Source organism: Vombatus ursinus, unplaced genomic scaffold (assembly GCF_900497805.2).
Source record: "Vombatus ursinus unplaced genomic scaffold, bare-nosed wombat genome assembly UNPS02014798.1, whole genome shotgun sequence".
NCBI lineage: Eukaryota > Metazoa > Chordata > Mammalia > Diprotodontia > Vombatidae > Vombatus > Vombatus ursinus.
In genome coordinates, this window is record NW_020954576.1 from 64,996,174 (window position 1) to 65,011,048 (window position 14,875).

The 14,875-nt window shown below is 38.2% G+C and overlaps 1 protein-coding gene across 1 annotated transcript in view; it reads right to left on the bottom strand.

Moving 5' to 3' along the window:
- LOC114049683 (UDP-GalNAc:beta-1,3-N-acetylgalactosaminyltransferase 2) overlaps positions 1–14,875 on the bottom strand; it is a 37,317-nt gene that overhangs the window by 2,960 nt on the left and 19,482 nt on the right. Inside the window, exons 6-9 of the mRNA XM_027871006.1 lie at positions 10,251–10,361; positions 8,370–8,448; positions 3,148–3,331; positions 895–1,020 (exon numbers count right to left, since the gene is read on the bottom strand). Coding sequence (XP_027726807.1) covers positions 895–1,020; positions 3,148–3,331; positions 8,370–8,448; positions 10,251–10,361 — 500 coding nt within the window. The remainder of the gene's footprint in view (positions 1–894; positions 1,021–3,147; positions 3,332–8,369; positions 8,449–10,250; positions 10,362–14,875) is intronic.

The following is a 14,875-nucleotide window of genomic DNA, read 5'->3' on the forward strand; positions in this document are numbered from 1 at the left end:
TCAACCCCCAAACTACTGTGGATAAATCAGAGAGATGAGAAAATTCTCTTTAGTATAAACAAGCAGAGAGCTCTCTGAGGAGAAACACTGTTGTGTTTTCTTTGTTCCTTTTTTTCTACTCCTTACACACAGATAGGTCATTTAAAAAAAGGTCAAAACTCCAAAAGACTCATGATAGAAAATGCTGTCTACATCCAGAAAAAGAACTGTGGAGTCTGAATGAAGATCGAAGCATATAATTTGCATTCTCTCTCTCTCTTTTTTTTTTTTTTGGTTCTTTCTCGTGGTTTCTCCCATTGGTTCTAATTCTTTTTTACAACATGACTAATGTGAAAATAGATTTAATATGAATGTATATGTTGAGCCTATATCAATTCACATGCTGTCTTGGGGTAGGGGGAGGGTAGAGATAGGGAGAAAATTTGGAACTCAAAATCTTACAGAAGTGAGTACTGAAAACTAAAAATAAATAAATTTATTATTATTTTTAAAAAAATTTTAAAAATTTAAAACATCAAACAATTTTATATATGCAATGTTGTTAGACTAAAGTTTTCTAAGGAGGCTTTTTTTGATACAAGAACGGGGGGGAAAAAGTCAGAAGGCTCTCTTGTATGCTAAGTTCTCTCAGTTTATTAATATGAAATTGCCATCTGGGGTGGTGTTAGTCATGTCTATTAGCAAAAAGAATTTGTCCAAAATTGCTTTTCTCTTCTCACCAGGCAGTAAAATATAGAAGCCTATTATGTTTTTTTCTTAAATTACCACTAGGAGACTAATAAGGAAATTAAATTTCACAACCACATTTTCTTGTGAAAATAACACTATACATTTCACTTCAAAGTAATTACATCCAATTACTTGAAAATCAGTAGGCTGAAAAGTTTTACTCACTTTCCCCACCAAGAATTTGGTCTGTCCAGGTTTTTGTGGGCAATCCTATTAAACACAGCTTCTAAATCTATGTAACAGTCATCATCTGTCTTCAGCAACAAATCAAAGCTAGTTGTGTCCACAGTCCTGGTGCCAAAACACACATACACACACACACATACACGAAAATCAGTGACAATCTATATGGAACACAGCAACAAGATAATATGACAAGAAGAACAGAACAGAGAAGGCCTGATGGAGACCTGAATACTTCTTAATTATTTCACAGTGAAATGTCTTTCTTAAAATCTCATAATCTCATTAAGAGAATGATAGGAAGTAGGAGGCTGAATTGAAAAAAAAAAATCAGAGGAAAGTTCTACCAGCTGTAGGATGGCTGGATTAATATACCAGTTCTGCCCCAAATTTATAAAGTTACACTAATGCTAGTGATTATAAATTTACTATTGATACTAACAACTGAAAAAAATCTACATTATATATTTGATATGAGGGTAATGAATAAAGAAATGTTATCTGTAAGGCTGACTCAAATTATGAGATAACTGCTCAATTAGCAGTTAACTAAAAGGATCTCATAGTTTAAATACACACAAGATTCACATTTTGTCCATGTAATGGATCTGAAAAGCCTTAAAAATATTATTAAATACTATTAAATATTAAATACTATATATTTAAATAGAACTCTCCCCCAAAAGCCAAATCCCTTTCAAAATTTTACATTGATGCCAGAATTATACATCAACAATGTTTTTTAAAAATTTTAAGTAAATTTTCTTCAATATATTTCAAAATCTATATTGTACTTTCATATTTTCAAAATACAATAGCTAATTATTCTTCACATCCTGAACCTTCAAACAGTAATGTCATAGTTAATGGCTCCTACAAACTGAAATATCTGATAGCTCCTAACTACATGCAGATTAAGGGACTAATGCAAAGAAAATTGAATTCCTAGGTCTTGTAACTGCCTAACTTTGGCCACAGCCATTCCCCTGATTCCCCACACTTAGTCATACCTGAGTCCTTGGCCTATTAGTATCTCTGAAAAATTACATTCTATTGTCCTAACTCTACAGTATCTTCAGACACCTAAATCTGTCACCATCTTTGACTACCAAACCATACTTTATACAAAATTTGTGTTTATCTCGAGTACTTTTTTTTTTTTAAGTGAGGCAATTGGGGTTAAGTGACTTGCCCAAGATCACACCGCTAGTTCATGTCAAGTGTTTGGTCCGAGGCCGAATTTGAACGCAGGTCCATCCTGACTTCAGGGCCAGTGCTCTATCCACTGTGCCACCTAGCTGCCCCTCGAGTACTTTTGTGCTCTGGGTCAGATAGTTAGCACCTGAGGTGCTATGGAATGGGAAAAGTTAAGGGAAAGAGAAAGGAAAAAATATGGGGCTCAATGAGGAAGAAAGGAATAAAAGCTTAGGATTAGGATTTTAGAAAATTAAAGAGGTGGTTGGGATTTGAATATCAATCACAGGTCCACACACATATACTCATATGGCTTATCACATAAACACGTATAGGTAGTGAACAATAGATTTGTATTTGGTACCAAGCGTTATATTAGAATAAGCATCAGCTGATTAAGGAATCCTAAGCACAGGAATAACAAATGAATTTCAAGACAACACTCATAAATACTGAAGGCTATTAACATGACTGGATTATAAAGAACATTGAATCTAAATTTGGAATATTTTAATGTTGGAGGGATAAAGAATTAAAATAGTTCATGACAGTAAAGACAAATAAATCCTCTGACTTTAAATCCAGTGCTTTCCCCCCCATACACTAAGAAGGCAAGGAAGTACAAAGAAATAAAGACAAGAATTCTTTGGGGCAGATTTAGGGTTGTGAGTAGCAAAATAATTCACTGTTTCAAAGTAGACGTATAAACAACTAAAATATGACCCCTTTTAACTTCACTGATTTCCCCTGACGGGTGCAAACAGTTGTTTGCCTTGTTGTTCATTCTTCTGACTTATTTGTGTTGGTGAGAATATCCTCAAAACTATATTAACTTTTGCTTAGTTAATTTCTAGTAATTTAATCGCTGATCTGCTACCTTGCGTAATTGGCAGCATTCTGGAATGGCAATCCTTAACAAAAACTGAAGCAAAATTGATTTATATTCCAGATGTCCAGGGTGTCACTCTCTGAGAATAGGTAAGGTTTTTCTACACACGACAAATCACATAAAACCCAACCACAAAATATTTTATAACCTACCACCTATAGAAGTTCAGTAATTTTGCAGGAACATTTCGGTAGGTGTCAACAATGTCCACAAAAACAATATCATCAAAGGTGCTGCTCTCTTTTTTCAATAAGGCATCCTCTTCGCGGAGGTTATTGGTATGATCAATAAACCTTTCTGGGCGAGTTTGAAGGTTTTGTAAAAGGGTATCACCTTCTGAAAAGGAGGAATGACAAAAATGTGAGAGACAATACAAAAGCTAATGAGTAAAAAAAAAAGGCTAATAAGTAGTAATACAGCTCATTTATATACAGTATTATAATTTGATAATAATAATAACTAGTGTTCATTAAGCCCCTACTATGTGCCAGGAACTGTGCTGAACACTTCATTTAGTATCTCATTTGATCCTCACGATAACCCTGCAAGATGCCATTATGATCCCCATTTTATAGTTGAGGAAATTGAGGCAGAGAGGTCACACAGCTAGTTAAAGTGCCTGAGGCTGAATATGAACTCAGGTTTTCCTGACTCTAGGTCCCATACTCCTGTAACCTACCTGTCCATTACAAAGTACTTTTCTCAAAATAACCCTGTGAGATAGGTACTACTCCTACTTTACTAAAGAGGAAATGAAAGCTTAATAAGTGTGAGTGAGAGAGTGAGAGAGTGAGTGAGAGAGAGAGAGAGAGAGAGAGAGAGAGAGAGAGTGAGTGAGTGTGTGTGTGTGTGTGTGTGTGTGTGTGTATCTACATTATTTAGCTTGAAGTCTTCCTGACTTCAATCCAGCTACCAACTTAGAGGGGTAATTCTTCAACCCTAGTTCTCCATCTCTCAAGAGTCTTACCAATCACCTCATGGCATATCAAGAAACTAAAAAAATCATGAAGTTAATTTTGCTTTCAATTCATGGAAGCAGTGCCAAATACTAGAAAGAGCACTAGTCTAAGAGTCAGAAAGTTTGGATTGGGCCTTAATTCCCTTGTCTATTTAAATGTGGAAGTTGAATTAAATTTGTAATTCTACGACCATTCCTTTTAACTTTAATTAAAATGTGCATGTGGACTGCACAAGTTTTTAGGAGGGAAGATAAAAAGTTATAAGAAGCCAAAGTCACAACAGAGATATTAAAACTCCAAAAAGTGAAAGTGGGTTTAGAGGGGGTGTTTAAAAAAGTTCTTTCTGGGGAAGCTAGGTGGTGCAGTGGATAGAGCACCAGCCCTGGATTCAGGAGGAACTGAGTTCAAATCTGACCTCAGACACATAACACTTACTAGCTGTGTAAGCCTGGGCAAGTCACTTAACCCCACTGCCTAGCCAAGAAAAAAATAAAAAAGTTCTTTCTGTTCTAAATTCTTTTTTAAGACCCTGTGTAATATATCCATCTTGAGCTTACTGTCAAAGCATGGCAGAAAATGTCAGTCTAAACCTCATTTCTGCCAAACTGTTTTCCAGTTTTCCCAAAAACTCTTGTCAAATGGGGGCAATTCCCCCAATGGTTTATGTATTTAAGTTTATCCAATGCTGGAGATATTTTCAATAGATGCTTCTTGCTTAACCAGTCTGTTTCACTGACATGACATCTCTTTGTTAAAGCCTGTACCAAATACAGTGATGGCTACTTTATGATATAGTTTGAGGTGTGGTAATGCAATGCCCTTTTCATTTGCATTTTTCTCATTATTTTCCTTGAGTTGCTGGACCTTTTTTTCTTCCAAATGAATTTATTTATTTTGTCTAGTTCTATAAAGCACGCCCACACCCCCCTTCTTCCCCCCTCTGATTGACTGGTGTAGTATTAAATCTGTAAATCAGTTTCCAAAGTATTGCTATTTTTATTATGTTGGTATAATCCAACCATGAACATTGGTTATCTCTCCAATTATTTGTTTCCCTTATTTCTGCAGTGTTTTGTAACTGTATTTATGTAACTCCTGCATGTATACTGGTTGGTTAACTCTCAAGTATTATGTATTTTATAGGGCTTTTTTTGCAATGAAATTTCTTGTTAGTAATTTTCCTATTTGTTTTTTTAATCAGTATTTTATAGAATTGCTGATGTTCATGAATTCATTTTGTATCCTGCTCCCGTGCTGCAGCTGTTGTCTTGATTAGTCTCTTCACTTATTCTCAGGGGAAGCACAGTCCCTTAAGACTAAGAAGCCACAAACTTACTTTCACTAAATCTGTGGCTCACTTTGCACAATACAGGTGTGTGGGAAAAACTAAGTGTAAATGTTATTAAAAATCAAATGCATTTGGATAGACTGCTATTCCTAGGAAACTGACGGTGAATAATTTTGTAAATTTAACAACTTCCTCCCGTCTAGGATAAATGGAGTGTTACACATCCTGCTTCCTTAAAGCAGTATTTGCCTCCTGGTGTTCTATGGAACTCATATGCTCTATAGGAAAAGAATGGGAGCGGGAAGGTTATATAAGAAAATTTTGATGCTAGTGATCATTTCCTGGGGATAGGAAGAGACAAGGCTCTCTTTGAATTTCAGGAAGGAAGGAAGGGAAAAAAGTTGGAGTGAGGCAATCAGGGATAGGATGATAATGGTCTTAAAAATCTGGTTGCATCACGATGTGCTGGGTGAGCAGTGAGTATATTGCCATGGCTGCCAATAAGTCCTGCCACAAAAGATAATAAAGCAAGACAGAGTGGGATGATAACTGCAGCTAAGGCAAAAGTCTTGCCATAAGCCATAGACTTGACTGTAACCCAACTTGGCAGAAATGACTTGCAATGAGAAGACTGGAATAGGAGAACAGATGTCCTGAGAATATCAGCAGCAGCCCAAAGTTGTTGGAAAGAGAGATACGTGCAGTACTGAATTAACCCTTCTCTGTTTCTTAAGTAAGGTGCTGTGCTCCGGGCAGAATTGCTTCTGCTCCAAGACCTGCAAATCCCAAACACAAAAAGGCTTCACATCCTTGAACTACAGAAGCCTGTACAGCATTTTTTTTTTCATTATGAAAATAAATCAATTCTCTCTATTTTCTTTCAAAATTTCCTATTCTCCCTTTATCCTGTGGGTTTTCTATACCAAAGGATCAGTATTCATAGGGCTGAATAATTCAAGGCCAGATATCCTATTGCAAAACTATTTTTGGGAAAATGAGCCTACTGTTATGCTAGTACAACAAAAATTTAATATAGACCTCACTGGTTATCTGCTTAATCATCACTAAATAAACTGGTGTTTATTCCTTCACCTTAATGCCAGAGTTATTTTACTTTTCAAAGAAAAATATCCTCAGTGTGTAAAATATAGCTAAAAAAAATTTTCCCCTGCATGATAACAGCAGGTAAGTCCCTTGCATGCAATAGAGCTGAGTGCCAGGAGTCAAGAGCAAAGAGTAACAGGATTCCTGCAAAGACGAAATCAGCCAGATCTCCCATAAGAATGTTCTTCCCTATTCCTTCCCCCTATAAATAAATGAAATAAAACTGAATGTTTAAAACAAAGCAATAAAATAATGGGGAAAACAACAGGCTAGAAGGAATCTGGGCAAGTACATCATCTTCATATAGTTTAAGAGAGCAGTTAAAAAAGACAAAAGAGTCTTTGTTGTTTAGATATTTCATTCTTATACAGACAAGAAGAGCTTCCATATTTCAAAATTTAGGTCACTTGAGAAACACTTTACAGGTTCTCTCAACAATAATCTCAAAAGACATGAAAAGCTATTTTTTTTTTTTTTTTTAGGCAATTGGGGTTAAGTGACTTGCCCAGGGTCACACAGTGAAAAGCTATTTTTAACAACACAAGGGTGTCAGTGTTCTCAGAAAGGACGCTGCTACAGATAGGGAAGTAGAATCCCAAATTTTAGGACTGCATAGGAGGACCTTGGACTTTTTTTCCTAACTAGGTCCCTTCAGTGGCAAGCTTTAGGAAAACTCTTCAACTTTCCCACAGTTTTACTCCAAAGCTGATACAGCCAACCTCTTCTGGATGATCTAAGTAAATGGGCTCCTTTCCTCTTTAGCAGTGTTGTCTATTGGAAGGAACACTGGGCTGGAATTAAGGGCCCAAATCTTAGATCCAACTTTATTATTAGATCTAATACATGGGGAAATTTTTTAACCACTCAATTCACTCATGTAACACTGGGACCATCATACTTGCTCCAATCTATTTCCCCATGGGGACACTGGGGAGCTAACAAGAGAAGCTTTGAGAAAAAAGGTAGAATCCCTCTGTAAGAGCTTATCAGACAGGTCTGTGTATGCCATGCTTCATTTTATGTTGCCCAAAATACAGGCACTACTCACAATGAAAGCCTAGTAGAATAAAAGGCCTCTATAACATGGGTCTTAGTCCCAAACCTGACAACAGCAATAAAATGGAGTTCCACTGTACTTCATCTCCAAGGTCTTTCTCTGATCTTTTATAGTCATTGGCAAAACAAGGACCCCTATTCCAAGAACCCTTCAGAAGGGACTGTACTGATTGGAAGGGATACAGTCCTTGAGAATTGTGGCATCACCAAACAGACCTTGCTCCATCAATGGCTTTCAGTTATAAATAAATATATTGGCAGTATCCTTCCTTTCTTAGCTACCACTGAGAGGATACAGGTGAATAAACACTAATGCCTTTAATAACAAAAACAAAAAACAAGAATCCCAAATACAGCCAGTACAAAATCTGACCAAAATTTCCTCTAAATAATGTCTTAGAAAAAATTTTGGGTTAATACTCTTGGCCCCCGAGCTCTTAAAGTATGGTTCTGAAACTTGTAATCTACATTGCAGGAAGAGGAGAACCTCAAAGAAGAAGTAAAAGTGGGAGCTACCTAAGCCTCACTGTTCCACTGGCCTAATCCAAGAGCAGGGGATAGGATATGGCCCAAGGCCCCTAAAAGCCTGTCAGAAGAGGAGCAGGCTTTCATCCATTGACTGCCTTTCCTGTTGTCCTATCTCATCCCTGCTGAAAAGATAAGCCAGTGGCAAGGATACATCATCCCCAAAAGGCTTCTCACTTATCTTTAAAAACTGCTTTTTAGGGGCAGCTAGGTGGCACAGTGGACAGAGCACCAGCCTTGGAGTCAGGAGGACCTGAGTTCAAATTCGGCCTCAGACACGTAACACTCACTAGCTGTGTGACTCTGTGCAAGTCACTTAACCCCAACTGCCTCACAAAAAAAAAAACCAAAAAACCAAAACCCTACTTTTTAACTCTAGGTGCTGTGAATTAGGCCTAAGAAGTTCAGGAGGCTTTTTCATTTGTTTAGCCGGTAAACTTACCTTGAATTGTGTAAATAAAGCCTCCTGCTACTCCCTCTACACCTTCCATGAATTCATAAGGCAATGCTCCCTCACCAGCCTAGAAAAAGAATGAAGACAAGAATGAAACACTTGGCATGTTTCATTATAACGAATTATCCATATTTTAAAAGTATTTGGCAAAAATCAGAATATTTCTTCAGAGCAAACATTCGTTTAAGTTCACGAGGCACCAAGATGAATTAATATCACTATGACACACTGTACTTTCATGTTTCTTCATCTAATTAGTGTACAGTACCCCAGGCACCTGAAGTCTCCCTTTGGGTCCGCAGGGCTGCCTTACACAAAATTAGAGTGTCTTGTTTTTGCTACTGCCAAAGTCCAAAACCGAATGTCACTTTAGCTTCCACCCCTCAACATCTTTTTTGTGTTTTCAGTAACTTAGACTTTTGTTTTCTCTTAAAGTGAAAATTCCCACTGAGCTAGAATATAAGGCAGGTTCATAGTTCAGACTGTCTTCTCAACAGTTGGTGCCAGTATAGTTTAAACATGGCTGTAAGTGCAGTCATTAACATAACACTGAATTAAAAAATACTGACTGACCCCCAGACATCCTCTCTACACAGTATACACACAGCAACCATCCTTAACATTGTCGCTGTAACTACTCTATACCTGATCAATGCCATGATTCACTATGAACTGTTTATTTCATATCAGTCTGGTCTCTGCTAATGCTGTTTTCCAAAACAGATCTCCCTGTCTAAGACTGCTTCCTTGTGTTGGTACTTCTGCTCACCCAATTTCAGCTTGCCACAGTGCTATCCCTGAAGTCACCCATCTTTCCAACAGGTCTTTTCTGAAAGCAGTGTTGCCAGAAACAATGCCTTAAAGCTGGCCTACTGCCAGTGTTCAGTGGGACTGTTGGTAACCTTGTCTTACCAGAAAAATGCTAAGGAAGACTGATCGCTGAAAAAATGTCTTAAGAAGACTAATGTTAAGAGACTCAAATTTTGCAGCCACAAAAAGAGTTGAATTCACTGACTACACAAAAAACTTATGGCTCTGTCTACAGCTTGTTGGCCAGGGCACACTGACTCTAGATTTAGCTTTCTACATCTTCAATTACTGATGGAGCGTGGGAAAAACGCCCTGCAAGGTAGCAGAATTCAGGGATACATGGTATAAATCTTTGCCCAAAGGGAGATTTTCCCTGACATAAGGAACTGGGTTCAAATTATATTTCTGATACTTACTAGCTGTGTGATTAAACTCTCAGGACTTCTGGTCTTTCCTTTGACTAAATCATAGATCATCTGGGTATCTGCATATTTTAAAGCTTTTTTGATTCACTCTCTAAAATTCTATATTTAATAAAACTAAAGAAACAAAATGGAAGTTTTTAATTTATTAAACCTGTCAAATACCAAATCTCCAAATTCCTTTAGCAACATTAAATTAAAGCACACATGTAGTCTTCATTTTAGACTTGCCTGTCAAGTGGTATTTTAAATGAAATATAACTAGCCTAGTAAGACAGAAAATGAAGATTCTGGACAGCAATGAGTTAGGGTTCATAAAGAATTCTCACTCAAAAAACTCCGAGAAATAGAGACATTTTTCACTCAGAGAATTCACTAACCTGAAGACATTTTATACTAAGGTAATGTATTCATTATATTTGAATTTATGAATTCACGTGTGACAGCTATGTTTTAAGCCTTTCAAGTCTTTCTGCTATAGTGATCTCTAAATACGTATCTATCAGACATGCTCTAACACAGAATACTACTTCCTAATGAAAGGATTTGGGCAAAAAGGAAAATGAATAATCAGTTGGTATGATAACTTGTAACTTTCCCAAAATTCTGCTCTGCAAATCGAGAAAGTATGACTTACTGTGATGATTCTGAGAACTCCCCCTCCATCGTTCACTGTTACTTTGTGAAGATTCCTAGACACGAGGCCTTGAAGATCCTGGCTCTCCCACACAATTGTGCCTTCAAAGCTCTGTTGTTGTTGTGTTGTTTTTTTTTTTTTAAAAGAAAGAATAAACCTCTAGATTAAACTTTACAAAGAAAAAAACTGTTCTAAAAAGAATAACTGTGACATGACTTTAAATTATCTAGGTTCATCAAATTAAAAGAAAGACCCTTGGAAAAGACAGTGTACTGTGTTTAAGTTTTCTAAAAGACTAAAATGTATCCATCCAATTGTCACTTTTTTTTTCTTTAACCATGTTACCTTTAAATTTTCCAAACATAGGGGCGGAGCAAGATGGCAGAGTAAAAGCAGTGACTTGCTTGAGGTCTCCCTCAAACCCCTCCAAATACCTGTAAAAAATGGCTCTAAACAAATTCTAAAGCAGCAGAACCTATAAAAAGACAGAGTGAAACAAATTTACAGCCCAAGACAGCCTGTATGGTTGATCAGAAAGGTATATTGCGCCGAGCAGGGAAAGGACACCTCGGCGAACCTGGAGCAGGCCTCAGAAGACTGAATCATGGGCAGCTGTGATGGTTTCCAGACTTCTCAACCCACAAACGCCAAAGACAACTTAAAAGGTCAGTAGGAAAAGTCTGTGTGTGCTATGAGAGAGAAGTGAGGTCCCAGCCCCAGTCCCTGAGCACGACCCCAGGGCAGCGGCTGCTTCCTGAGCTTGAGGCCCACAGACTGAGGGGGAATCAAGTGGCTGATCAGAGGGGGATTGCAGGGATCTCTTTGCTGGTGCAGGATTCTCTTGCTTTGCCCGTGCTTGGATCTGGTCACAGTTCTGGGTGGCAGTCCTGGGGCAAGAAGGAGCGCTGGCTTGGTGGAGCTTGTAGTGGAGGTAGAGAGAAAATCCTCCTCAGAGTTCCAAGGCAGAAAAGAATACTTGTGGTCACTCACAGACCACAGCAAAGGCCAGGAAAGGAGTAAACACCTTGCCCTTGATCACAGTACCTTGGAAGAAATGAAAATGTACAGGTCCCTACAAGTATCTCTGAAAACAGCTACACAAAACCCCCAAAGCCTGGGACAGTACATTCTCCCCACTGGAAGCAGACCCCTACCTTAACAAAGAGTTTATAACTCAAGTAATTGGCTGGGATCATGAGCAAGCAGCGCAAAAAGAGTGAGACCCTAGAATCTTACTTTGGTAACAAAGAAGACCAAAACATACAACCAGAAGAAGACAACAAAGTCAAAGCTCCTACATCCAAAGCCTCCAAGAAAAATATGAATTGTCCCAGGCCATGGAAGAGTTCAAAAGATTTTGAGAAGTAAGAGAAGTAGAGGAAAAACTGAAAGTGATGCAAGAAAATCATGAAAAACAAGTCAACAGCTTGCTAAAGGAGACCCAAAAAAATACTGAAGAAAATAACACCTTAAAAAATAGCCTAACCCAAATGGTAAAAGAGGTCCAAAAAGCCAATGAGGAGAAGAAAGCCTTAAAAAGCAAAATTGGCCAAATGGAAAAGGAAGTCCAAAAGATTACTGAAGAAAATACTTCCTTAAAAATTAGAATGGAACAATTGGAAACTAGTGACTTTATGAGAAATCAAGACATTGTAAAACAAAACCAAAAGAATGAAAAAATAGAAAACAATGTGAAATATCTCACTGGAAAAACAACTGACCTGGAAAACAGATCCAGAAGAGATAATTTAAAAATTATTGGACTATCTGAAAGTCATGATCAAAAAAAGGCTAGACATCATCTTTCAAAAAATTATCAAGGAAAACTGTCCTGATATTTCATAACCAGAGGGCAAAACAGAAATGGAAAGAATCGGGCACCTAGGTGGCACAATGGATAGAGCACTGGCTCTGAAGTCAGGAGGACCTAAGTTCAAATCCGGCCTCAGACCAAACACTTGACACTTACTAGCTGTGTGACCCTGGGCAAGTCACTTAACCCCAATTGCATTAAAAAAAAAAAAAGAATCCACTGATCACAGTGAAAGAAATCCCCAAAGGAAAACTCCGAGGAATATTGTAGCCAAATTCCAGAGTTCCCAAGTGAAGGAGAAAATACTGCAAGCAGCCAGAAAGAAACAATTCAAGTACTGTGAAAACACAATCAGGATAACACAAGATTTAGCAGCTTCTACATTAAGGGACAGGAAGGCTTGGAATAGAATATTCTGGAGGGCAAAGGAGATAGGATTACAACCAAGAATCACCTACCCAACAAAACTGAGTATAATTCTTCAGGGGAAATGGACATTCAATGCAATAGAGCACTTTCAAGCATTCTTGCTGAAAAGACCAAAGCTGAATAGAAAATCTGACTTCCAGATATAAGACTCAAGTGAAACATGAAGAGGTAAACAGGAAAGAGACATCATAAGAGACTTATTAAAGCTGAACTGTTTACATTCTGCATGGAAAAATGATATTTGCAACGCATGAGTCCTCTGTCAGTATTAGAGTAGTTGGAGGGAAAAAAAATTATACGTATGTATATATATCTATATCTATATCTATATATTCTATATAGATGAATAGAGGGCCCAGGGTGAGTTGAAGATGAAGGAGTGATATCTGGAGAATAAAAGTAAGAGGTGAGAGAGGATTATACGGGGAGAAAGGGAGAGGTAGAAAGGGGTAAATTATCTCACATAAAACAGACAAGAAAAGGCTTTTACAAAAAAAGGGGGGAAACAGGGGAAGGTGAAAGGAAGTGAATGAATCTTATTCTCACAGGATTTGGCTTAAGGAGGGAATAACATACACAATCAATTGGGTATGGAAATCTATCTTACCCTCCAGGAAAATAGGGGGGAATGGGACAAGAGAGCAGGAGGATGACAGAGGGGAGGGCAGATTGGGGAAGGGTGTAATCAGAAGTAAACACTTCTCAGGAGGGACAGGTTCAAAAGAGAGAATAGAATAAATGGGGGGGGTGGGGTAGGATGAAGGGAAATATACTTATTTTCTCACAACATGACTACTATGGAAGTATTTTGCATGACTGCACACGCATAACCTATATCGAATTGTTTGCCTTTTCAATGAGGGTAAGTGGGGAAGGAGAAAGGGAGAAAATTTGGAACCCAAAGTTTTAAAAACAAATGTTAAAAAAAAATTTGTTTTCACATGCAACTGGGAAATAAGATATATAGGCAATGGGGTATAGAAATCTATCCTGCCTTATAGGAAAATTGAGGGGAAAGGGAATAAGAGAAGGGCGGGCAGAGATAGAAGAGAGGGCAGATTAAGGGAAGGGGTATTTAGAATGCATGCCATTTTGGGGTGGGGGAAAGGATGAGATGAGGAGAAAATCTGGAACTCAAAATCTTGTGAAAGCGAATGTTGAAAACTAAAAATAAATTAATTAGTTAAAAAAAATTTTTTCCAAACATATACTAGACATCTCCTTACCTTCTTAAAGAGGATGCTGAACAGTCCTTCTTTTGGATGATGAAGGATCATTATGAAAATCAGTTATCTTATTTTTAAGGAACAATACCCTCTTCCCACTCTCTCCACTAAAGATTTCATATGTCAGTGAAAAAAACTGAGGTCATTCATCAAGAAGTTTCCTCATCTCCCAGCACTCAGACACCTTCTTCGCCCTCTTCCATTCCTCTCTCAGATGAAGAGCTGGTTGTTCTCTTTGGCCCCCTTTCTTCTAACCCTCCCAGGCTTCTCCAGCAGACTGTTCTCACAGTCACCCCCAGTCACTTTATAATCTTCAATCACTCCTTCCATGAAGCCTTCAAATACACCCATATCTCCCTCCATTCTTAAACAACACAAAAAATAAAATAAATAAATCTCACTTGATCTGTCCATACCTGTGTGATCTTCCCTCTCCTTTTTGGTAAGCTCTTTGAGAAAGCCGTACACAATAGGTGCCTTCGCCTCCTCTCCTCTCTCTCTCCCTTATCCCTCTGGAATCTGGCTTCTGATCTTATCATTCAACTGAAAATGCTCTCTCCAAAGTTACCACTGACTTATTAACTGCCCAATCAAACCTCAGCTACTATCCTTCTTGATCTCAGGAGTATCTGACACTGCTGACTACTTCCTGCCGGATGCTCTCTCTGCTAGGTTCTCGTGACACTTCCCTTTCCTGGCTCTACCATGCCTGTCGGATCCCTCCTTCTTGGTCTCCTTGGTTCTTCCCCCATGAGTCCCAAAGCTCTGTCCTCTTTTTTTTTTTTTGGCTCTCGGGGGTCCAATGATCACTAATGACCCCTAGAACTGTATATCTAGTCCTAGTCTCTCTCCTCAGGTTCTAGTACCACATCACCATCTCAAACTCAGTTTGTCAAAAAAAGGAAAATAAAAATAAAAATACTCACAACTCTTTTCTCCCAAGTTCTCTCTTCTTCTCAAGTTCCCTATTATTGTCAAAGATGCCATCCTTCTGGTCACATAGGCTTGAAACCCTGGTGTCATCCCCAACCCTTCACTCTCACTCACCCCACACATCTGATTAACTGGTTGCCAAACCATCTCACTTCTACCTTCAAACTTCTCTCATGTATGCTCCTCCTCACCCCCACTCACACAGTCCCCACCCTAGTTCAGGA